Source organism: Lissotriton helveticus, chromosome 12, assembly GCF_964261635.1.
Source record: "Lissotriton helveticus chromosome 12, aLisHel1.1, whole genome shotgun sequence".
NCBI lineage: Eukaryota > Metazoa > Chordata > Amphibia > Caudata > Salamandridae > Lissotriton > Lissotriton helveticus.
The window spans coordinates 636197818-636223863 of record NC_136073.1 but is presented as its reverse complement, the minus strand read 5'-3'; the positions used below and the strand labels follow the sequence as shown (position 1 = coordinate 636223863).

The 26046-nt window shown below is 45.4% G+C and overlaps 1 protein-coding gene across 4 annotated transcripts in view; it reads right to left on the bottom strand.

Moving 5' to 3' along the window:
- Nucleotides 1-26046, bottom strand: part of LOC144798262 (zinc finger protein 713-like) — a 291631-nt gene that overhangs the window by 158470 nt on the left and 107115 nt on the right. For all 4 annotated transcript variants that reach the window (XR_013603492.1, XR_013603491.1, XM_078669026.1 and 1 more), the window contains one exon: nucleotides 13638-13748. Coding sequence is in view for 2 of the 4 variants with exons in the window: in XM_078669026.1 (XP_078525152.1) it covers nucleotides 13638-13748 (111 nt within the window). In the remaining 2 variants the exon portion in view is untranslated. The remainder of the gene's footprint in view (nucleotides 1-13637; nucleotides 13749-26046) is intronic.

Here is a 26046-nt window from a genome sequence, read left to right as displayed (position 1 = left end):
ATTTATTGAGCTATCTGTTATGATATATGTCTAGTCAAAAAGAGAGGTATTATTTATTTATTTACCACATAATGGCGCCCGAATAGGGACTTGCCCTTTCCCCACGCGTCGGTGAAGCCACGCCGACCCCCTGACCCTCTGCAGTCGTGACGGAACTCTTCTGCGCAGTGGCAGATATTTCTGCTCAAGTATCCCTCAGGCCCACGGAGGAGACGGAGGAGGCGGTCCAGCATCCAAACGAGACGGTGGAGGAACGCGGCGAGTCCCGACCAGAGCCCAAGCCGAGAGTCCAAGGTCCGAGGTATCCGGAGGTCCACCCGTAACTGAAGTCCGAAGTTCGTCGTCGTCGTCGAAGCAGTCCAGTTCAGTCCGAGGCCTTCCGTTCTTGCTGCCCGGTGAGTACCGTTACTGGGGTGGTATCTAGACAGGGTCAATCTAATTGACTCTGGTCCGTGGGTTGGTGGTACACAGTCCCACAAACGAAGTATCCACTTCGGTGGATGCGGGTCCTGACGTGTCTCTTTATGAGACCGGTAAGTTCCGTACTGTTTCAGCAGTGCATCTAGTTTCTGTTCTAGTCAGTTCAGTTCTCGAGAAAAATTTATGCATTCTGTTTTCCTGTAGTCAGTCTTCCAGGTGGTATTCTGTTCGAACTGTTATTTATAATGTTCTTCATGTATTTTGATGTTGTGGTATGAGTGCGACGTGATTTTCGTGTTTTTATTGTGTATTGTATTTTGTCTAGATTAACGTTCAGCCATGCCGCTCTTCTCAAAATTACGTCAGTTAAAAACCAGAAAAGGTCTGCTGGAAGCAGCAGTTCCTGTCCCGCCTAGGGACAGTCCAGGTCACTTTATGTATCAGAAACATGGCATAAGCGCCATATTATATTTAGATTTATGGGTAGAGTATACCAAGGAGCTAGAAGAAAAGTATAGATGGCCCGTATCAGGTACGTGGGATGCCGAGTGCATCATGAGAGTAGAAGAGGCATTATGGAAAAAGAAAGCCAGACAATCACAGAAGGATGCCATCGAGCTATGGCGCAAAGAAGCTCATAAAAGAACCGAAAAAGAAATCAGAAAGTCAGAATTAAGTAGAGAATCCTCAGAACGAGCACAAGAAAAAGAATTAATCGAGATAGGTGAACGAGTTAGAACTGAACAATCAGATAGACAGAGGAATGCCCTCATTAAGGGTATGTATCCTCTTCTTGCCGAGGGCTTGCCAAAAGCGACCCCGGAGGCATCCAGTAACTTTCCGCCACCACTAGTTCCGATCAAGTTACGTCACAAACAGACCGCAGCTGATATTTTCATCTCGTCCTATCTGGACGACACAGTCCCGGAATATGCAAATCCTGTTCCTGCTCCGCCAGTCCCTGTAAATCAGGTAATTCCTGCTCCTCCAGACACCGGGGTACCCTTTGCAGTCCCCCCGGTTCAGCCCGCTATACAAGTCCAGCCCGCATTTCAATTTCCCACCCTGCCAGGACGAAAAGCGTCAGTTGATGATTCTAGTTTAGGGGCCGCAGGAGGTCCTCCTCAGACCCCGCCGCCACATAAGCGTTTAGATGCAGCCGCATTACATATGCAAGCGTCACAACGTACGCCCAGACTGTCCGTTGCAGAAATAAGAAAGTCCCTTGCCGAATGCTGTTATGACCCAGTCCCAGGTGAAGATGATATGGTTTTATATTCATTACGTGTAAGAAATGTGGCCGAGTATTTGGTCACCTTACCAGATATGAAGGAAGATCTAGACAGAATATATCGTTTCATCCGTACAGGGGAAGATCCAGAAAGTATTGGTGACGTCATGTCCCACAGGAAAGCTGAGACCCAGCTCATGATATTAAAGTTCCTGATCAATTGTCTAATAAGAGAACAAGATTACCCGTCCAATAATAAGGCCGAAATGAAAGCCCTGATGAAGTGGAGTAATAGTATAGCCGAGGGTAAGCATAAGACTATTAGTGCCATGGAGAGTATGTACAAGAAAATACGTAGAGAAATAATAAAGATACATGAACAACGTAAAGCAGCACAAGTAAGCGAGAAAGAAAGTAACTCTGATCCTGAAGAGGAAGACGACGAGAATACCGCCAGGATAGCGTATGTAGGAAAACCTAGATTTCCAGATCGCCATTTACGTCTAGAACCCAAGTCTACTTTCCACCATCCGGTACCAGATCAAGGTTCCCTAGAACAAGTATTTCAAGCTACCGATCACATTCTGAAATCACGAATCGGTTATAGCGAGTTAAGTACTATGCATGAACAAGAACTAGCCCGATCAGCAGTCCGATGGACTACTGATTCTACCACTTTTCCAGACGAAATAGTGGCACAAATGTTTCTGAAAATGCCCCCAGCCGAGCAGCGACTGGTGGGTATGTATATGATCCAGCACCTCATTACATTGTATGAGGGTCAGCATTCTGATCCAGGTCCGTTACATGATATCCTGAATGAGTTACTCCAGTACAAATGGAGAGGTCTAGGTACCGATTTAATTAGTGTCATTCTAGAACAGCGCCACAAATATAGAACATTCCTGAACCCGTATTTCGTTCATGTCTCACCCCCAGAAAGTAAACCATTTTACATCGACAGACAGAATCCGTTACGAGAAGTCCACCCAGTTAGAGGAACGGGTGGCGAAATGCAGCGAGTGTTTGTATACACTCCGATCACAAAGATGGAACTTCTAGAGATGAAGAAATTAATTCCCTGTCATGACAAAGATCCAGCAGGGTTCCATAGAGAATTAAAGGACATGCTCCGTATGGGAGAATACACATACCCAGATATAATTAAAATGTTAAAAGTTCTGTTGCCCGCAGGGGTGTATGAAAAGCTCAAGGAAAAAGAATGGGAGGTGGGAGAGAAAAAGATAGATTGGGCAGTCCTAGAAGCTGAAGATAAGATACGAGTACCAGGTACCGGTCTCGGAGATAAATGTAAAGAATTACCAGAATTATTGATTCAAGTTTTGCCCAGATTATTGACAACTAAAAAGGAAGACTGGGATGCAATCTCAGCCTGTAAACAGAAACAAGAAGAAGACATTAGTGATTTTTATTCTAGATTTGAAAAGTGCTTTAGCATCAACAGTGGCCTCAAGACCAGTAGTGAGTCATACCCTCATCTCTTTGTTACTAAATTAGTCGAGAATTCAAGTCCACCAATTAAAAACCGAGTCCTGAAAGTCGAAAGTACCTGGCAAGCTAATACCCCGTCCCAGATGTTACAGATGCTCCAGTATCACCAGAATAGAATCAGGGAAGAGCAAGAACACGAGAGAAAACGTATGAAAGATACGAAAATGAAAGTACTAGTTGCACAATCTGTTCCTCAAGACAGTCAGAAGAAGGGTCCAAATCAAGCTAGTCATCCTGCAGCTCCCGTTAAAGGGAACTGCAATTATTGTAAACAGCCAGGTCATTTTATAAACGAGTGTGCAGTTCTGAAACATAACATAGCTACTGGTAAGACTAAAGAAAGACCACGTCCGCCTAGACAAGAACAAGTTTCACAGACTCCTCAGTCACAGAATGCACCACAGACAGTTACAGCTCCGCAGCCTATTGCTGCAACACAGCATGTTACATCGCAGATGTACCAGTATGCACAGTCTGAGTATCCAGAATACCAGCAGTATTCATGAAACAGCCTAGAGAGGGAGGTAGGCTTGCCTCTCATCGAGATACCTGTAGATCAAGAAGGTCCTTATGTTCACAGTCAGGTGTTAGGGAAAGACAGAAAGTTTTTGATTGATACAGGGGCAAGTAGGACCACAATTAGTCATGCTGAAGTTCCAGGGGCTCCGCTCTCAGGCTCAAGAAATGTTTCCCTTGGATTTTCAGGAAAGCCTATCGTAAATGAGATTTCAAAGCCAGTCACTCTAGAAGTAGGTCCATTGTCCCGCACTACTGATCTGTTACTTACTAAGTCATGTCCAGAAAATCTATTAGGCATTAAAACACTGAAAGAGTTAGGTGCAGTTATATGCTGTTCCCCAGAGGGAATACGATTGTTCCTACGTGACTTTAAGGGTCACTATGTATTACGAGATTTTGATCCCAGACTGTCTAATGTCCCGCAGCATCTATGGGCGCAAGGTCCAACCGATGTAGGTTACATGCAAATCACACCCCATCGTGTGACTCTCAAACCAGGTGTAGTGTTACCACGAATCAGGCAGTATAGATTGCCACCTGAGGCTGTAGCAGCCTTATCCAAAATTATTGACGAGCTCATCGCTCAAGGAGTAGTTGTAGAAACTGACTCCAATGTATGTAATTCTCCGATCATTCCAGTCATGAAACGTACTGATCCAAATGCACCCCCGGTATATCGATTAGTGATTGACCTACGAGAACTTAATAAATGTATTATTCCTCAGTATCCAGTTGTCCCAGATATCTCTTCCCTATTGACAGCCATTGATTCCGAAGCCATGTTCTTTACTGTAATCGATCTTAAGAATGCATTTTTTAGTGTTCCCATTCATCCAGACAGCCAGTTTCTTTTCGGATTCTGTTTAAATGGAAGGAGCTATATGTTCACACGCGCTCCTCAAGGTTTCACAGAAAGCCCTAGTATTTACAGTCAAGCACTTAAGAGACAACTAGACAACATTCACATGCCAACTGACACTGCCCTGCTCCAGTATGTCGATGATCTACTGATCACAGCCCGTTCTGAACGTGACTGCGAGCGCGCGTCACTGACGGTTCTGTATTTCCTAGCCGAGATGGGGCACAAGGTGTCCCCTTCGAAGCTTCAATTCTGTGTCCAGCAAGTGGTCTACTTAGGACACTTACTGTCCAAGAGGGGTAGGCAGTTGACACCAGACCGTATCCAGTTGATAGCGAGTCTTCCTCAGCCCAAGACCCAGAAGGAGGTACGTGCCTTTATTGGCCTTACTTCTTATTGTAGACAATGGATTCCGCAGTATGCATTTCTAGCCAAACCACTGATACAGTTAACGACACAGGAGGCAGCCGCACCGACTGTCCTCCCTTGGACATCTGAACATACACTTAGTTTCAACGAGTTAAAGAAAGCCCTATGCCAAGCTCCAGTTCTAGCTACACCGAACTACAGTAAGCCTTTTACACTTTTCGTCACAGAACGTGAAGGTACAGCATTATCTGTTCTTACACAAGATCAAGCAGGACAATACAAGCCCTGTGCTTATTTTTCTAGCACATTAGATCCAGTCGCCCAGGCTTTGCCTGCATGCCTCAAGTCAGTTGCAGCCACAGCACTAGCTATCAGACAAAGTGATTCCATAGTTTTAGGACACTCCCTGACAGTACAAGTTCCACACTCCGTGGAAGTTCTTTTAAATCGAACACAAACTCAGCACTTGACAATTGCACGTTTAACAGGTTATGAACTGACACTGTTCCAGCCACACATAGAAATCAGACGCTGCAACATCCTTAATCCTGCTACACTGTTGCCATCAGTTAATTCAATTTCTGCCGCACACGACTGTGTGGAAGTAGTTAACATTACGACAAAGCCAAGACAAGACCTGACAGATATTCCATTACCAGATCCCGACCTGACACTTTATGTGGATGGGTCATGTATGAGAACTAGTACGGGAGATCTAGTCGCCGCGTATGCAGTGACTACTGACACTGAAGTTATTGAGACACACCGTATTGACACTCTGTCCGCTCAAGCAGCAGAGCTAGTTGCTCTGACACAAGCCTGCATACACGCCAAGGAAAAGAAAGTTAATATTTACACAGATTCACGTTACGCATTTGGAGTCGTCCACGACTTCGGAGTGCTCTGGCAGGAGAGAGGTTTCATGACTTCTCATGGAACCAAGATTCAGCATGGTCTCCTTATCCAAGCTCTGTTAGATGCAATACATTTACCGACATCCATTGCCATCATGAAATGCAAAGCACATACGAAAGTTACTGACATTATTTCCCAAGGTAATGATCTAGCAGATCGCACAGCCAAGCTTACAGCACAGACTCCAGACATTCAAGTTAATCCGACACAGACACATACTCCAGATCCGACTACATGTATGACAGTTAAGGACCCTACACAAGATGTCATAGACATACAGTTACATGCTACTCCCGATGAAATCAAGAAATGGTCTGAACAAGGAGGGGTCCAGACAGATCAAGGATGGGTGACGAAGGGAAGAACCGCATGGTTTCTCCCCGACTCTATGGTTCAAGTCATTATCAATACCGCACATAGTCCAGCACATTTAGGAGAAAAAGCTATGTTAGACAGTATCCAGAACATTTGGTTCAACAAGCATTTACGAGCTGCAGCCAAGCAGAAGGTCCGTACCTGTATGATATGTTGTCAGTTTAATCCAGGTAAAAGTGTCCCGGTGGAACAAGGTGGATTCCAGCCTCCTGACCACCCTTTTGAGGTCCTCCAGATGGATTATATCCAGATGGAGCGATGTCGAGGTTTCAAGTACGTCCTTGTAGTTGTATGCGCTTTGTCCAGATGGACAGAAGCATATCCAGTCCCAGATTACACAGCCGCGACCACTGCCAAGCAGTTGGTTCGTGAGTTCTTCCCTCGTTATGGACTCCCTAGAGTCGTATATTCTGACAATGGTCAGCCATTCTCATCTGAACTCATGAAGCACGTTTCCCTGTTGTTAGGGTACCAGTGGAAGTTTCATTGTGTACGCCATCCTGAAGCAGCCGGTCTCGTCGAGAGACATAATCAGACTCTGAAAATCCGCATTGCTAAAGTGTGTAAAGAAAAAGGTGTGGACTGGCTAGTAGCTCTGCCAGTTGCTTTGTTTTATATGCGCATGGTCGCACATTCCAGATCAGGTCTGTCCCCGTACGAGGTCGTATTCGGCCGCCCCCCAAATATGTGGGGTACTCCTAGACCCCGAAGTATTACCGATGTTTCAAGTAATATGCTGACAGATTACCTAGCTTCCTTGATGTCTGCCCTCAACTCATGTCGTTCACAGGTTGCCGCTGCATTTCCAGACAATACCGAGGTGGCACCGCATGAAATCGTTCCAGGATCCATGGTGATGGTCCGCAACTTTGACAGATCAAGTCCGCTGGAGCCTCGATGGAAAGAGCCCCGACAAGTCCTCCTCACCACCCGTACAGCCGTGAAGTTGGAAGGACGCAAAGGCTGGGTGCACCTTTCTCATATTAAACTTTTTAATGGACTGAAACCCGCCTTAAAGAACATTTCCCAGGATTTAAAGAATTGCCAAAATATTGTTCTCAAGGACTGTCCCGCAAAAGACATTGTTACAACCCCTCCCCTGTTAGAGAAAACTCCGCAGCAGGAGTATAAACAGAAGCTACGGTCTAGTAAAATAAGTCAGTCAGTTTGATTGTCTAAGTCCTCCCCTAGGTGAAACGGTTAGACTGTTTCTGACATGTATAAAATAGACCCCCATAGTGAGAGAGTCAGTCAAAACTCAATCCGATGTATCATTTTTCTAAGTTTCATATTATTTCTCAGCATTATGATTTCCTGCACCAGTTATGCGTTCTATCTGTATCTTCCAGTTCCTCATGTGAATAAGTCTGCTAATGTTACAGTAGAGCACACGTTTAGTGATCTGCCTCCTCATGAATACTCATACCGCCTCGCTATGCGAAATAATACTTTTATCCGCATGTTACATTATTCACACCAGACCAGCAATGCCACTAATTGTTGGGTGTGTGGTCGACTCCCCCCTTTCCAGACACCGAAGGGAGTTCTGCCACTCTTTCCTTATCCTTTTTCACATAATGGTTCGTGTGGAGCATGGTCCACGTTGACGTCATCCTCAACAGATATGTCTTTTCTTAACAGTACATGTTTCCCAGACAAGCAAGGTCTCCCCCACAGAACAGGTTTAGATCTAGAAAATGAAGTGTACAATTTAGGTAATTAATCGTCGAATTTCATGGTCCTGAATGTTCAGTCTGATACCACTCCAGACTTACCTGCTATTTCAGTATTACCAGTTAAAGGTGAATTATGTGTCCGAAATTATGGTTCTGTACATGTAGGACATAGTGATTGTAATACTATTATCAAGTATAGTGACAGTGGGAAATGTATTTTCAAAGCTTCACGCCATTCATATTTTATTTGTGGTCAAACTGCATATGTCCGTCTGCCCCTCGATTGGGAGGGAACCTGTTACATTGCCTTCCTACTGCCACCTGTTTTTCTAGCCCCATCTGATTATCATAGAAACACACATCTAGTACACATTAGACATAGAAGGGAGGTCGAGTCCCCAATTGCCGATTATACTGAAACTGCTCTAGAACAATATACAGATTTCAATAGAGGTTTCTTCTTCTTTATAGGACCTATCCAGAATAGTAAACTAATCCGTAGATTAACCAGAACCCTCGAAGCTGTAGTAAATGAGACTGCCTCTGCTCTAGGTAACTTAACCGAAGAGCAATCTGCTATGAGATTTGTCGTTTTACAGAATCGTCTCGTCCTTGACGTCATACTGGCCGATAGGGGCGGGGCCTGTAGAGTCATCGGATCCAGTTGCTGCATTTTCATTCCAAATAACGCACCGTCTGTCTATTCCGCTATAACCAGACTCCATAAAATTGCCCATCTGATCCACCAAAATCCAGGCACCTGGACATGGTCCGGTTGGCTCTGGGGTATAATTTCCGCCTGGGGATGGAAAGTCTTGTCCTTTCTAGGTATAGCAGTAGCGATCATATTCAGCTGCTGCCTCTGTATACAATGTGGCCCTGCGATTTGCGGCATTTGTGCTACCTCTTGTATTCCTAGTCCCAAGCCCCGTTCTAAATCCCGTTCCAAGAGAATTCGAGATGAGCAAATGATATTGTATGAAATGATAGATGGTATCATGAATATTGATGTTTCCTGATGGAAACGTAGTGACAAGGAGGGAATGTGGAAAAGTAAATTTTGTCATGTTCTGTGTCCCTACGTGTCATCCATCATATGTTACGTGTGCATGATTAATATGCATATGTTATTCCCCATGTTCGATTAAAGACGCAATTACAGTTGTGTCCACCTCTGGTATGCCAGTTTCCAGTCCTCGTGAATAATAAGAGTATCAGGCCTATGTAAAGTTATGTTGCCACGATTCTCAGTGTGCACGTTAATTCATTGAAAAGTCCCCGTTTCTAGGCCTCAAAAGGGCCCGGACATCAGATTCAGCTCCTGTCTCCTGAACCCTCGCTGAGGAGCAACACGGCCCCCACCTGTATCCTCGACCCTTCACTTACTTCCTGCCTCACAGTGCCCGGTGCAGCCTGGCTCTGCCTCTGAGTCTGCCAAGACTATGTTATGATTCCAGTTATCAGTTCAGCCCTCCTTCTCTGCATTCCTAAGCTACTGAACTGCATCAATAGTTTCCGTCATTGTCTAGCCTTTAGGGCTCCATGTTAAGAGAAATACTGTATTTAATGGTCATTTAATATTCTTCATCACGCACTACATGTAGAATAATGCATGCTCCAGTCTTAGAGTCCGTTAGCCTTTCCCCTCCTGACTTCTAGTTTATATCAACATGTTCCCTAAACATCAGATACTAGATACTGCTTAGGTACATGTCGCCCTGACTCTCTAGACTTCAGTCTCTGCTCCTAGCACAGAGTTCATAGCCCCCAGCTTCTCCTAGTAACACGTCATTGTCAGTTTGCGCGCACCACCAGGTTAGAGGTCCCGGCTCCTTAGGTAGCCCCCTCCAATGTTTCCGCCCATTCATGACATATTCTGTTACGTTTGCATCACATGTCTATGTATACGCCCTGTTACACCCAGTTACACCTACTTTCGCCCTTATCTTTCGCGACTGCTACGCGTCACGCCTCTTGCTCCACCCACTGTTACGCCTACTGCAATGTAATGCTATGTGTTTGCGTTATGTATATATGCTCATGTATTGTTATTAAAAGTGATCCTTATCCCTTGTCCAGATCCTGCCCCCGGCAGCGCTGCCATCCTATTCCTGTGCAGGTTGTCCTGTTCTTGTCCTTATGCCGTATTAAACCTGCAAGAAACTCCTACTACCTCGAATCTTGACTCTTATTTATTGAGCTATCTGTTATGATATATGTCTAGTCAAAAAGAGAGGTATTATTTATTTATTTACCACACCGCAAAGCCTTCGGCGCCATCAACCAGCAGTCAGAGCACGACTTGGGGTCGTGGTCGCGTTCCAGGCAAAAAAGACACATGATGCAGATCCCTCACTGACATCATCCGATGACAGGAACTGCAGGACTTGAAGCCGGGCATCTCTCGTGCCCCTTAGGAGTCGAAGACTCGAAAAAGAAGTCAAAAATAGTTGAGAAAAAGTCAGTCAAAAAGTGACTGGAGGTACCGCTCTTCCCGGATCTGCGCTTGCTGGCTCAGAAAAAAAAAGAACTGACGTCAGCGCCCGAGGGCGGCGTCTAAGTAGCTACCACGACGTGATCCCGGTGACCAAGATGCCAACGATGGACGCGGAGCCGACCAACGCCACTTTCTGACGCGGAGAGGTACTGCTGACAAAAAAACTTTCCAGGTCCAGACTGACGCCTGGAGGTAATTCTAAGGTAAGAAATCTATAACTAAAGTGTTTCTTTCAGATATTATTTTTTTCTCAAATTTCTGTGTAGGAAAGTTATGAAATCTCCATGGATCCACAACTTTTCTTCTACACAGCATTCCCCCAGGTCTCCTGATAAAAATGGTACCTCACTCATGTGGGTGAGTCAAGTACCCGCGATAGGGAAGGCCCAAAACTTATTGAGCAGACATCAAAATGACATATCACAGAGCAACCTGGTTTTGCAAGGGGGGTCACCTGGGTTTTTGGCCCCGGGCTCGGCGGCCATCTTGGGAAACTACCAATCCCACAAATTTCTGAAAACTAGACACCCGGGGGAGTCCAGCGAGGTATGGCTTGCATGGATCCCCCAACATTTTCCAACCCAGAATCTCCTGTCCACGTTGCGTTTTGGGTCGTTTCTTGTCACGGGGACTAGGTCTACCCACACAAGTGAGGTACCATTTTTCTCGGAAGACTTTGGAGAATACAGGGTGTGTGGAATTTTATGAATCCAAGCAGATTCCAAAACTTTCCACCACAGAAATGTGAGGAAGATTTTTTGGGGACACATTTTGAGGTTTTCAAGGGATTCTGGGTAATAGAACCTGGTGAGAGCCAGACAACTAACCCCATCATGGATTCCCCTGGGTGTCTAGTTTTCAAAAATGTATAAGTTTGCTAGGTTTCCCAAAGTGCCTGCAGAGCTAGGGTTCAAAATCTACAGCTAGGCACTTTGTAAAAAAAAGGGTCAGGTTTCACTGTGAAAATGTGGTGCGTCCACGTTGTGTTTTGGGACGTTTCCTGTCACGGGCACTAGGCCAACCCACACAAGTGAGGTACCATTTTTCTCGGAAGACTTTGAAGAATGCGGGGTGGGTGGAATTTTGTGGATCCACGGAGATTCGAGAACTTTCCATTGCAGAAATGTGAGGAAAATGTTTTTTTGGGACAGATTTTGAGGTTTGCAAGGGATTCTGAGATACAGAACCTGGTGAGAGCCAGAAAAGTCACCGCATCCTGGATTCCCCTCGATGTCTAGTTTTAAAAAATGTATAGGTTTGCTAGGTTTCCCAAGGTGCCGGCAGAGCTAGGGTTCAAAATCTACAACTAGGTCAGTTTTCACTGTGAAAATGTGGTGTGTCCACGTTGCGTTTTGGGCCGTTTCACGTTGTGGAGACTAGGCCTACCCACACAAGTGAGGTACCATTGTTCCCAGCAGACTTTTGGGAATGTGGGGTGGGTGGAGTGATGTGGATCCACACAGATTCCAGAACTTTCCACCACAGAAATGTGAGGAGAATGTGTTTTTTAGGACATATTTTGAGGTTTGGAAGGGATTCTGGGTAACAGAACCTAGTGAGAGTCAGAGAAGTCACCCCATCCTGGATTGCCCTGGGTGTCTAGTTTTCAAAAATGTTTCCCTAGGTCTCGGCAGAGCTAGGGTTCAAAACCTACAGCTACACACTTTGCAAAAAAAGGGTCAGTTTTCAATGTAAAAATAAAGTGTGTTCACTTTGCGTTTTGAGTCTTTTCCTGTCGAGAGCACTAGGCCTACCAACACAAGTGAGGTACCATTTATATCGGGAGACTTAGGGTAACACAGGATTGTAGAGCAACTGTAATTACCTATTGACTTTCAATGCATTTCTGCTTTCCAAATGAAACACAATGTGTAAAAAAGAAGTCACTTTGAAAAATGCCCTATAATTCTCATGCTAGTATGGTTACTCACAGTTTCCGAAATGTGCAAATATCTACTATTTCTAAAATCTATATTTTGTTCCAATTTCAGAAATACATAGGTGTCTTTCATACCGATTTTACCATGCATATATTTTCCCAAAATAATTGTTATATACTCCGTACATAATAAAAAAACATTGCAAGATGCTACTCAGTTATTGGCTCTGGGTTCGTCGGGTTCTTGGTGAACGTACAAGTCCTATATATCCCCACAACCAGAAAGGTCCAGAGGATGTAACAGTATTTTGCTTTCATACAGCTGTCATAATTAGAAGAGGTTACAGGTGAAAGCGTTGGATCAAATTGCTGTTTTTTCAACTAATTTTCCAATTTTTCCTATTTTCAACTGTTAGTTTCTATAAAGAAGCATTGAAGGATCTACACAAATGACCCCTTGCTGAATTCAGAATTGTGTCTACTTTTCTAAAACGTATAGCTGTCCAGAATCCATTATTGCTTTCATACCCATTTCTACCAATAACTGGAAGAAGGTTGAAAGCACAAAAAATAGCAAAAATAGGCTATGTCCCAGTAAAATGCCAAAACTGGGTAAAACATTTTTGTTTTCTGACAAAAGTCTGTCAGTCCTGAAAAGCTGGGAAAATGGTGATTTCAGCCCCACAAACCCTTCATTGATACCATTTGCAGGGAAAAAACCAGACGCTTTCCTTTGCAGCACTTTTTTCCAATTGTTCCCCCAAAAAACAAAATGTAGCTGTATTTTGGCTCATTTCTGGGTCCCCTTCAGGGAAATCCACATACCCTGGGTACCTTTAGGATCCCCATGATGTTGGTAGAATAGGATGCAAATCTGGTTTGGATACCTTATGTGGTCAAAAGGTTACAGGAGCCTAAGAGCGAACTACCCCAAATAGCCGAAAAAAGGCTTAGCACAAGGGAGGGAAAGGCCTTGCAGCGAAGGCGTTAAACCTGCACCTTTGATACCCTCATTTGACATCCAAGCTTTTCTTGTTCGATGCCTCTTTCTATTTCTTAGTGCCTTGGAGTCTCCCTCTTGTTCCTCTATCACTTATATGTCACATTCTTTACTTTTCTCCCCTAGGTATCTCTATTTCTCAGCATATATGTTGTTCACTTTCTCATTTAGGCGCCTCACCTCTTCCTAATAATCGATCCATCCTCTTTCTTTTCCCGTCCCTCGGACATGTCTTCAATATCGTCCACATTCTTTACAAACTGCAGCTGCCACAAGCTAGTTCCTGGTTTGTGCTTTCACTTGTGTGAGCATGTGCGAGAGTGTAAGTGGCAAAGTGATGGCTGAGTATTTCTGTAAGGTTACAGCAGTCACATATGGTACTCACTTGGGGACGAACAGGGCTTGCCTCTTCTCTTAGTGTCCTGGTCGTCTGTCGAATGTGCTTCCTCTTTTTCTGTAGCTCGTAATGAATAGATAGTGGTGGCAATAAGAGGACCTGTCATTAAGAGAAGACAGAAAAGAAGAACTCATCTTCAGGTTCTGATGCAACGTTAGTGTGCAGTTAATGGAATTTATGAAAGCACATTATGTGGGACAAAATAAATGAGCTTGACAGTAACTCATTTAGTCTTTTTGCACACACTGTCAACTAACAGAAAAGCAGAGGATACAAATGAAAACGGCTAACATATTTTACAAACGGAACGAAAGCGAAAGTAGATTTAGTCTCCACAGTATCAAGTTGCTGTAATTTTCTATTTTGACAAAGTGAGCAACACTACATGATGGATCAAGGACTCGTAGAAAAGAGACTTGCTCGGAGGCAATCCACTCCTTTAACTTAGTAACAAGTTATTAAATCCGTTTTGTATAAAACTAATGCACACCACACAAACACGCGGGTTAGTGAAGCTTGCCTATTTGTTTACTAATGCTAATAACATGAACGAAATACTAAAATTGCTTTCAACGGGAAAAAAAATTCTGCGCATGCGTCAACTGCATCGACACAGTGTGACAAAATAACGCTTGGAGGGAAATTCTTGTGCATGAGCAGAAGGCACTAAGATGGAGTCTTAAAGACTCGCGTGTATGGCACCTGCTTAGCCGAAGCACAAATGAGCTATTTTACTAATGCTAATGCGGGGAAAGTATTAGTAAGTAAAGGGAAATATAGTAGAGATGGGTGGTATACAGTGAAACCATTTTTTGTGAGAGTAACATTTGTCTTTTCTGACTTTATCACTAGTGCGCATTTGGGCCTCTTGTGTATGACTGAAGTAAGCAGAACCATGTGATAATTGCGCATGACAACCCGGAATGATGACACAGAGGTTGGAAGAAGGACAAGGTTGCAGTGTGTCCGAGCCTGAGAACAGACGGTGAAAATTTCAAATGAATGGATCTACATGTCAGATTTTTTTACAATTGTTGCAAATGAAATGTGAATGCGGGTGGGAAATAAAAAATCATGAATAAAAATTAAGGGGATTGGTCTGTAAACAATGGGGTAACTGGAAAGGTCATATGTAAGCATGGTGTCATTATCTTCCCCCTTGCCTGACCAATTAGATCTCGTATTTTTACGATATTGAAACTTTAGTGGGTGGTACATGAAGAACGAAAGGAATAATTGAGATAGCTTTAGTTAATTATTCAGTTGAAGATTTGCTGAATGCTGCAGAGCTTGGAATGCTGTCGAGTGTAGCGGGTGATGCTGATGCTAGGAGAGATGCTGTGAGATGCTGATGAAGAATCGAATGCAGAGCCAGAAGCAGAACTTTCTATCCTAATTTAATTGGGTTAGATAAGAAGATCGCGGAAGAATCTAGAGGAGGAAGAGAGTGTCAGAGAGGGGTTCAGCGCAATCGTCTGTTCTAGAGAGGTCAACTATCCTGTCCTAAATCCTGTCCTGCAGTCTTTGTCTCCTGAACTATCCCGGGGAACCCTTACCAGCCCTTTGACCAGAGGGTTGGTCTTCACACGACCAGAGGAAAGAACTTTTTGATCAGTGAGAAGTTAGTTAAGGATAATAAATAACTAATCCTGAAATTGTGATCACACCCATAAACTTTGACTCCAGCGGTTTACTCAATTGTGTGTTTATAAGCCCAGGTGAGTATATGGTAGTAGAATATTTGTTATTGGCACGCCGCTGGATCAACAAGCATTTGCAATGCAATCGTTCTCACCTTTTGCACACACTGTCAACTAAAAGAAAAGCAGAGGATACAAATGAAAATGGCTAAGAAATGGAAGAAAAGCAAAAGTAGATTTAGTCTCCCCAGTATCCAGTTGCTGTAATTTTCTATGTTGACAAAGTGGGCAACACTACCTGCTACAAAGACAACAAGCATTTGCAATGCAATCAGTCTCGCCTTTGGGACCTTCTATGTATTTAGCTATGCAGCACATTAGCCGGGTAACATCTACTGTTCTTTAACATGGAGGAAAAGTAAGCACCAAACTGTGTGACATGCCAGGTATGGGAACACATGGAGAGAAATATTGCCTTTCAGTGGGAAATGGTGTATTCCAATGCTCTGTTTTTAAAATAAAATCAGGGCCTTTGGTGGTCATATCACTGAAAATACAAGATTTGAAAAAAATATTATTGTCTACGGGTGCTCGTGGAAATTTCTATGGACTGGAATCGAGAGAATGCTAAAGTGATTTTGGTATTTTACTGACCTCTGCTGGTTGTTTTCTATCAAGAAAGTTAAATAGAGGCAGTTGCCAGAAAAATAATTAAAAAAAAGTCTCTTAGCAGAAAGCAATTATGGTATTTTACTGACCTCTGCTGGTCGTTTTCTATCAAGACAGTTCAATAGAGGCAGTAGAACTGAAAAAAAGTCCCTAAGCGGAAGCAGACAATCCTAGGGCTGATCTCCAAAGCCCCCATAGTACATACATATATTAATATATAATAAGTATATACTAAAGTATATACAAGAGGTCTCGAATGCTCAACCTAAAAAGGGGAACGAGAACAGCCAAATAAAGTTAGAGCCACTGGCTGACTATAGCTCTGCAGATGGATCTTCTGTGTTCGGGCGTGCTTAAAATGTATGGGAATCTTCATGTGATTTTCTAGCAGTCATACTGCGCTTTAGGAAGAGATCTATACGTAAATTCTCTAGTATACTATGTTTCTGCTGGTATTAGGGCTGGCCTCTGCCAGGGCCAAACGTGAGCACTTACCAAAGAGCCAAAGAACCATAAGTCTTCAACTCTGTTGACTTATCAGAAAGCACACCCTTCCACATTGGTAATACTACACTGGTGGATCACTCGGCGGCGGCTCATCGGCTAAGGCGGAGGAGCGACTCATCAAACGAAAAATAAAATGGTAATAACATAACGTTATTATAATTTTATTTTTATGGTACTGACCCAGTTTTGTTTAAGGGACGGGCAGGGCTGGGCTGTCAGCAGCAGGGGGAGGAGTGGTATGTGCACTTGTTAGTGTGAAGATTTGGTCGGTTGTCTCGGCCTGGCCAAACTGTCATGTGCACTTTGCATGTTCTCCAACCAGGTTGTATTACAGGTTGGGCGGAGAACATGCGCAGGCTCCCCCTGCCTGTCTGAGCGATGAACCACAGGGCTCAGACCAATCACAACCCTGCTCTCAGCAGTGTCGTGATTGGCTGGGGGGACTGGGATCCTGGGTGCTTCCTGTTCCTGCATCCGCGATGGAAGAAGAGCGGAGGTGAGGCAGCAGCCAGGTAAGGGCAATTTTCTTTCTTTGTTTTAACCCTCTCCTCCTGGGTACCTCCCTGCTCACCCCACCACCGTGGCCCCATAGCAGCTGCCCTGGGATCACTCCATCAATGCCATTACATAATTGTGACATATACAGAGATTACCACAACAGAGAAGGCAGAATGTCATTAGAGGACGATACAATACTTATTTATTTAGGAGTTTTATACACCACTAACATGTAGCCCTAATGTCTACTTCACAACACTGTGCAAAGGAAATCACAGTGGAGAACCAAGTAAGGGCCTGTTTAGAGTTCGACAGATGTTTTACTCCATCCCAAACCTAACAAACATCCTGTCTGCGTATTAAAAGTGCTAATGCCGTTTGTGACAGAATAACCCATCCTCAAAACTCTAAATCAGGCCCTAAGTAAAGGATGAACAGAAGTTAGGAAATCAAATCACCAATAAAATTAAGATAAGACAATGCATTGACAAAGTAAATCACTTAGACTTCATAGAATCTAAGAAATTAGGGCAGCATGGACACGCCATTTTGAAAAGATAGGCCTAAAAATCTGTAGGTGTTTTAAAAACATTTTTTAAAGGAATATTTTATGGGTTTCATTTAGTGGATTATAGGTCTCTTGTCATCTTTTGGATGGATCAAGATCATTCCAGAAGTGGGGATCCAAGATCATTATGGATCTTCCTCTGTTTTTAAGGGCCTTATTTAGAGTGTAGCAGGCAGGTACACTGACACAAACGTGGCAGATATCCCATCAACCTTATTACAAGTGCATTATATCCTAATGCACTGGAAGTAAAGCGAACAGGTGTCACATATGTGATGGATAACCCGCCCACCAACCTCTAACTCAGGCTCCAAGTCTTTGTGTCTATCGAGCTATGATGTATTAGATGACCTCAAGTCCCACGCTAGACTGTAAGGCATAGGCACGTTTTGAAGCTAGACAGGACTTTTGTTCATGTAATGCTTTGTATATGATTCACAGTAACTTGAATTTCAACCACTATTGTATAGGGAGCCAGTGAAGACATTTCACACAGTATTGTGGTAGTCCAGCCTTGAAAGGATTAATGCTCTCGTCAATTAAATAAAATGCGGAGTGAAGGAAAGGAAAGATTGTCCTGACCCTAGCTAACTGGAAGTTAACTTTACTGGTCACCCACTAAGTTTATATATGAACAAAAGACATGGAATTCTCCATGATGATTCATGATTCCAAGATTTTTTGCTTATAGTGTCGGAGATGGACTTCACCCAGGAACACAGGCCTGACAAATGGAAGGAGTGGGTTGTCGTTGAGCTAGTTGCTGAAGAGGAAAACCTCTATTTTATTTATACTGAAGCCAAGGGTGCTTTACCCCATCCAGTAGAGTATGTGTTTCAAGATATTAGCTGTTGTGTATTGGCAACTAGTCTCGATGTCTAATCAAAGAAAGATTTGGGTATCAGCATACATCTGGAACCGGATATGGTAGATGCTGATGACTGGAGCTAGAGGGTACATATAAATATTTTTTAAAAAGATGAAAAAGCAATGAGCCCAAAGGGACCCTTACATAGGATTGGCTTCCAGATGGATTCACAGGAGCCTTTCCTGAGTTGTGGGCCTCTTTTTGACAGGGCTGAGCTTTCCAAATCCAAAGCACTCCTGACATTTCTAATAATTCCTTCAGGTGATTTGAAAAAGGTCTACAATGTCATGTGTTGCAGACAGGGTAAGGATCAGTCCTGCTAGTTGGCTTGCTACCAAAGCTATGAAGATATATTTGTATATATTAACACAGACACTGTGCCTCTTTCTGCTCTAACATTTGACTGTTGGCAATAAAGGAGGTTATTATTTTCCAGATGATCTTTGAGTTCTTTAGTAATACCCCTTTTCACTATCTAAACACAGGAGATTTGCAATTTATCTAAACTTGCCTAAGTCCTGTTGATGGCTCCTTTAACAGAGGTGTAATAATCACCTGCTCTGGTGGATGCTTATATCCGCAGATTCATCACCTCACGCATCCAGAGTGAATACCAGGAGCAGGAAAGGACTGGAATGGATCCAGAACAGAATAGTGCACTGATGTTGAGTTTATACCTACCACAGTAGGACACTGCTCAAGTGATGTTTTTGAGGTAGAAGTCAGAGTAAGGATCTGCCCACCTGAAGACGTGCCCCATGTTTGTGAGCAGAATAGAGATGAAGCTGAGTCATCTATATGTTAAGTCCTACAACTGCAACAAAAATACTTCCTTGGATGAGAGGTGAATCACCTTAGCTCTCCTAGGAGCAGAATCTGGTTTGGCACCGATGCTGAGGCTAGTTGTGGTCTCCCTACACCTAATAGTGCCACTTCCAGACCTCGATATATGCTGTTGGCAAACAGTCGTAGATGTTACCAACCCACAGGAGTATATTGATTACAGAAGCCACAGCAACTGTTGTGTGAACTCAAAGAAGGGTCATGAGAACTGTAGAAGCAGAAAAGATGGCAACCGTAACTCTTCTTTGATGGTACTGTCCTTAAAGCACTGGTAAAAAGTCTAATATTTGAATCATTTTGAAATGGACAGCAATTCCGCATCTGTGTTGAAAAGCACACATAAAATAGAACTGAGGCTAAAATGACACAGTGCCTCTATCTGTTGGAGCTGAGGAGCTATTTGATTTTCCAGCTTCAGTCTGATGCCTGAGGGAATGAGGTGATAACTCATTTGCAAATGGGAAGGAGTCCCGAAATGATCCCTTCCCCTTTGAGAATGCTAAAAGATATTTTTTAAAGCAGGTAGTGGCCCCATAGACTTAAAAAATCCATCTTAAAAGTTGTTTTTTTAATGCATCCAGTTTTTCTGTAAGGCAAACGGGCTGCAACAAAAGAAAATGTTTGCTTTAATAAAAAGCAACACAGGTATGGTGGTCTTCAGACCCCTGCGGGCCACTATTTCTGTGATTGCTGTGAGGTGGTGCGCAAGTTTCAATTAGGGCATTGCCAACTTATATTTTTTATTTCTTGAAGTTCATGAAATAAGTAGCATTATTAAATTATTAAAAGAGGGGTTGAGTCTGAATAGCGAGATGCGAGTGCTTCAAGAAGACAGAAAATATTGTTAAACACTAATTGCATTTCATGTGTGTAGGAGAGTAGGATCTGCTTCTTATAGTTTCCCCCACTTTTTGCTGATGTATCACTGTTTTTCGACTTTAGTCTGGCTGGGACCCTGCTACCCAGGGCCCCAGCCTAGCTTCTTCCTCTCTAAAATGATTGCATGTACTTTAAGTACACCACAGATTGTATTCTAGGGTACGTCCCTAGTATATGGTATCCTATATACCCAGGGCATCGGCACCCCAGAGGCCGCTCAGGGGCTGCAGCATATAATATGCCACCCCTGAGAGACTGTTCAAAATTACACACCAGGTCTGCTACAGCAGCCTGTATAAGGTGGTGCATGCACCCCTTACTTAGACATAGGTTCCCTATATCTACCTTATATCACTGCACATATAAACCTATCTGTCACTCCTATGGCAGGCCTCATCAATCCTGGAGGTAGGGTGCTGGGTTTTGTGTGAGAGGGTGCCCATGCATGAGCAGGGCCTCTCTGCAGCCTTCAGAAACTATTCTTGGGGTTGTTCTGTGATGCAGCCAACCATATAATCTTAAGTGCATTATAACCTTGTGGTAAATGCTAACTTTGAAATGGTTGCAACGAAACAAGTCGTATTTGGTTTCAAACACCTCAGAATCATACCTCCCCACCAGTACTGGCGGGGGAGGTATGATCCCACCCTCCTAGACGGAGAAATATGACTACACTGGTACACCCGGTACCAGCTCCACAGAACCCTGGTATCACAAAATGGATGCTGCCAGCCACAGACACGCGTTTGCCCTCCTGCTGCTGGACGAAACTCTGGCAAGGGAGGCTGGACAATAGGTTTCCTGTCACAGGGAGGTGTGACTACCTCCCAGACAGGCTTTAGTGTATTGGGGCTGGGTGGGTGCACTCCAAGAGTGCTTTGATGTCTGCACTGGGGGCACATTTGGTGTCCCTGTGCAGAGTCCAGCTCAAACTGATTGCAGGGGCACTCAGCACCTGCTCTGGCGAGAAACTAGACAAAGGACATGGGTGTAGCCACCCCTCTGTCCTGACCCTCCGATAGGAGGGTCCCCAGAGTTTGTCCCACCCCTGACTACAGGACTTTAGATTTACTTGGACAAAACTCTGCTACAGTATCCCAGAACTTCAACTATCTACACTTTGTCGGATGACCGAAGAATCTACCTTGGAGTAAAGGAGTTAGTCCCCTGCAAGGCAGGCACCAAAGATGCATCTGTTCAGTTTGCAACTACGCAGCTCCTGAAGGACTTTGAAGACTTTGCAACACAGGAGGTGGGTTTCCAAGCTTCCCCGAGGCCGATCCATGCTCTCAGCAAACCTGAGGCCCAAAGCCCTCATGGGGACCCGTGCAACCCGAACCCCTGGACACCGTGCACATTTGCAGCAGCATATACTTTTTTTTTTTTTTTTAAACCTTTATTCATATAAGCAGAGCAATACAAGCGCAGGCCTACAACCACAGGGGCCGGCCGCAAAATCAGGAGATCAAAAACAGAGCAGTTTAGACGTGTACGATAAAAAGTAAGTACAGTATAGTCGTAAGACGTGGTCGTAACACAGGAAAGCGCAAGGATAAAAGAGGTTTCATTTTTATGATATTAAGAGGAGGCAGCGGCTATATCAACCAAGGCGTCATGCAACACAATCAAAGAAAAGGAGACGGGAGGGGTATATCCCCCCATGCAATCAGAAAGCAATAATAAGTAACGGGGCCAAATACACCCTACGCCCACCAAAGGTGGGCCAGAAGTAAAGGTCAAACCATAGCAAGCAATTTAGCAAGACGTCGTGTAGAAAGCCCACCCGCACCAGACAGTAAGAAAGGCAAGTGCAGACACCGGATAAATAAAGGAGAGAAAAAAGAGACATAGCCAACCCCCTTGAAAGGGAAGAAAAAGGGACCATAGAACAAAACAAATTAAAATAACAAACCCCCCCATCACTCGCCACCCTACATCACCGTAATGGCTATGGCCTACCCCACTAACAGCGTGTCTGTCGCCCCAGAGTCACCCGAAAGAAAGGAAATAAAAGAAGAAGAAGAAAAAAATAACGAAAGGGAGAAAAAGAAAGAATGAGGAGAGGAGCCGGCGATAGAAACACCCGGTCCCCCCCATCCCCGCAACAGAAAGCTTACAGATCGAGGCCAGAAAGAATACAGAGAAAAGCCAACGCACAGGGTGCAATCAATAACAGTCCACAAGACGAGTCCCGGATACGCCATTAACTAAGAGAAAGTCCCGCCAGGACCTAGGCAAGGTCACCCCTGGCCACTTCTGTGAATAGTAGAACTGCCAAACATCCGTGCAGTCAGGAGACAGTACGATACAAAAAGTCCATACCAGTCAGGTGAGGCAGGCGGCATCTTCGCACAACACCGTCCCAGCCACCAAGAAGTAGCCAACGATACATGGCGGGAGCCAGAATGCAACAGTACGCCAATCACCAACGCGGCCAAGTCCAAAATCAGGTCTGCCCAGCACGGATTGGAGAACACAAGATGTGGGAAACATTGCAGCACCGGCGCCAGGTCCATTTGTTCCCTCAAAATCGTAGATTCATCCGGGGACCCTGGCTCAGCAACCGGAGGAGAATCAACGGGACCAACTCGGGGAGAAGGCACTACGCCACAAAATGGCGGATCAACAATGGCAGCGATCCGTAACTCCAGGTCCCGGGACTTCCAGAGCAGATCGGTCCGCAGAGTAACCAGCGCAAGCAGCACATGACTTCGTGTAGGCGCCGCCCAAAGTAACCGAGGTCTGGGGGTCTCAAATGCAACAGTGTCACCGTCTCCGGGAGGGATACACTCCAAGGGGTCATCCGCCATCTTGAGCACATCGTTCGCCGCCATTATCCCCTCCACCTCCAAGTCCATCATGACCGCCAGAGGCAACAGGACCCACAGCCGATCAGCGGCGGTCGGCGCCCGGCGAAGAAAGGAGAGTCACCAGAAGGCCGGGTGTGCTCCCAGCAGCTCTCCGGGAGCCAGGCACCGGTTCCCGGACGGGACTATTAACAGGAGTGGGCGTCCCACCCAAGGGGAACCGGACAACACGGCCTCTCTCCGGTTCACCAACTGCTCGGGCATACGGGGCGACCCACTATTGGGAGTGGGTCCGCTCCATCTCTCCCGGCTCGCGGCTCTCAGGCTCCCACCAACAGGCTTCTCATCCGGACCAGGGCCACCAACACTCCGAACACCGCCGGGCAGGCGCTTCACTCGAGGCCCCGGCGTCAGGGCCGGGAAGGCCAGCAAGCAGACAGGGGCAGATCGCAGGAACCACTGCACGTTGGAGCCCCAAAATCAGACGGTAAGTGAGCGATTTTCTCCAGCAGTAGAAATCAGAAAGCCTCGAACAGGATTATCGACAGGATAGGTAAGCGGGGAGGAAGGGACCTCAGAGCGAAGCGTTCATGCGACTGTTCCGATCGCCATCTTGGCTCCTCCCCCAGCATATACTTTTTGGCAATCCCTAAAGCTGTGCTTTGGGCTACTTGTAGTCCAGACCCCGAGCAGGGATTTCACCGAAGATTACTGGCCTACACTCCACGAGTGACCCGTGGGCTGGTATTTAGTGATTCCTGTTGAGGTCCCTTTGCGATCCCTTGTCCTTTGACTTGTGGGTCCTTGAGAAGTGTACTGTAACTTTCAATGGGCTTACCTGGTTGCTCCAGATGTGCCCCGACTCTCCATCGTTTGGGGAGTCACCAGGACCTTGCTGGTCCACACCGAAGCCTTTTTACTCTCACCACGTGGGTTGTTGTTCCCAAGGCTTGTTGGTCTCCGATCAAGACACCGACCCCTTAGCACTCGTCATACTTTGTGGGACAGCTCACCTGCGGACTCTGGACATCGTCGACATCTTCTGGTCCCCGTGGTAGTGGAGTCAAGCTTCGCCTCATCGCACCTGAAACACCCGACATTGGTGGGAATTGGTTTACCGTGCCCCTGGTCACCCTGAAGTGACCCAGACTCAGTTCCCTCTGCTTTCAGGTTCTTCACAGCTCTGATCCAGGCTTGGATCACACCGGACACTTTTCCTTTCCACGGCAGCAGCACTTTGCAGTAACTCACCATTGAAAACAAGATTCCCGACACTATTTGACACCTATGCCCCCGGCGACTTTCCCATAGGATTGTACGGAGCTTGCGGCTGTGTTCTCACACTGCACGCGTCACCCGTGGGTCCCCTGTGTCACTACCTTGGGTGGTCCCTTGGGGTCCCAGCGATTCTACGTGCTCTAGGCACTGTGTCTAGTCAAGTCATGGTTCTTATACCACTTTCTTAATATATGGTTTGGTCTCCCCCTGGGGCCCTTTGTATAGTGTGCTATTTACTTACTTCCTAGTGTGTTGATATTGTGTATCATAGGTCAACAGCTAATCAGAGCGGATAGTTACATTCCCAAACCAAAGAGTGACCTAATAGCACAGTGGAACCTAAAACCTATATGTGGGCATCATAAATGTGGCAATTGCGTGTCCTGTTCAACGGCATAGTTTGCCTTGTCTTTCACTTGGATACCTTGATGAAACAACAGAGATATTGTTCCTGTTTAAAGAGATCTAGGTGCCCAGCAAGTAGGTAAGGCCTGACTGGTGCCCGAGGTCCAGTATGCACTTGCCCAATCGCTCAGCTCTCAATTCCCTTGAAGTATGAAGATTTCTCTCTCCCTAACACTTATTTATGTGTTGCTTCAGTACTCCTGTCAGTTTGGTTTGAAAAGAATGGGTTTCTTGTTGAATGTTTTCAAAAACAACAATCCACATGCACTTTCAATCAATCAATCAATCAATCATATCATTTGTAAAGCGAACTACTCACCCGTGAGGGTCTTAAGGCGCTGGGGTGGGGGATGCTGCTACTGCTCGAAAAGCCAGGTCTTGAGGAGTTTTCTGAAGGTCAGCAGGTCTTGGGTCTGCCGTAGGTGAATGGGGAGGGTGTTCCAGGTCTTGGCGGCGAGGTGGGAGAATGATCTGCCGCCTGAGGTCGCTCTTCGGAAGCGGGAGACTGTAGCGAGGGCGAGGTCGGTAGAGCGGAGCTGGCGAGTGGGGGTGTAGAAGCTGAGTCGTCTGTTGAGGTACGTTGGTCCGGTGTTGTGGAGTGCCTTGTGTGCGTGGCTGAGGAGCTTGAAGGTTATCCTCTTGTTGACCGGGAGCCAGTGCAGGTCTCTCAGGTGGGGTGTGATGTGGCTGCGGCGAGGGATGTCGAGGATCAGGCAGGCAGAGGCGTTCTGGATGCATTGGAGCCGTCTCAGGAGTTTGGCCGAGGTTCCTGCGTAGAGGGCGTTTCCATAGTCCAACCTGCTGCTGACAAGGGCCAGGGTAACTGTTCTTCTCGTTTCAGTGGGGATCCACTTGTAGATCCTACGGAGCATGCAGAGGGTGTTGAAGCAGGAGGAGGAGACGGAGTTGATCTGTTTAGTCATGGAGAGGGTGGAGTCGAGGATGACCCCTAGGGTGCGTGCGTGGTCGGTGGGTGTTGGAGCGGTTCCCAGTGCGGTCAGCCACCAGGAGTCATCCCAGGCCGAAGGGTTGGATCCGAGGATGAGGACCTCCATCTTGTCCGAGTTCAGCTTCAGTCGGCTGTTCCTCATCCATTCAGCAACGGCCTTCATTCCTCCGTGAAGGTTGATTTTGGCGGTGTGGGGGTCCTTGGTGAGGGAGAGTATCAGCTGGGTGTCATCGGCATAGGAGAGGATGTTGAGGTCGTGCCGACGGGCGACGTGGGCGAGCGGTGCCATGTAGATGTTAAACAGGGTTGGGCTGAGGGATGACTACTTCACCTACTTCTGCTTCTATGAAATAATATTGACTGTTTTGAATTTCATGTAATAACAATTGCTGAAACTTACATTACACTGTATGAAACAATGTTGACTGAATTACATATATAAACATTTGTGGAACAATTAAAGTTTACTGAAATAAACATTATACA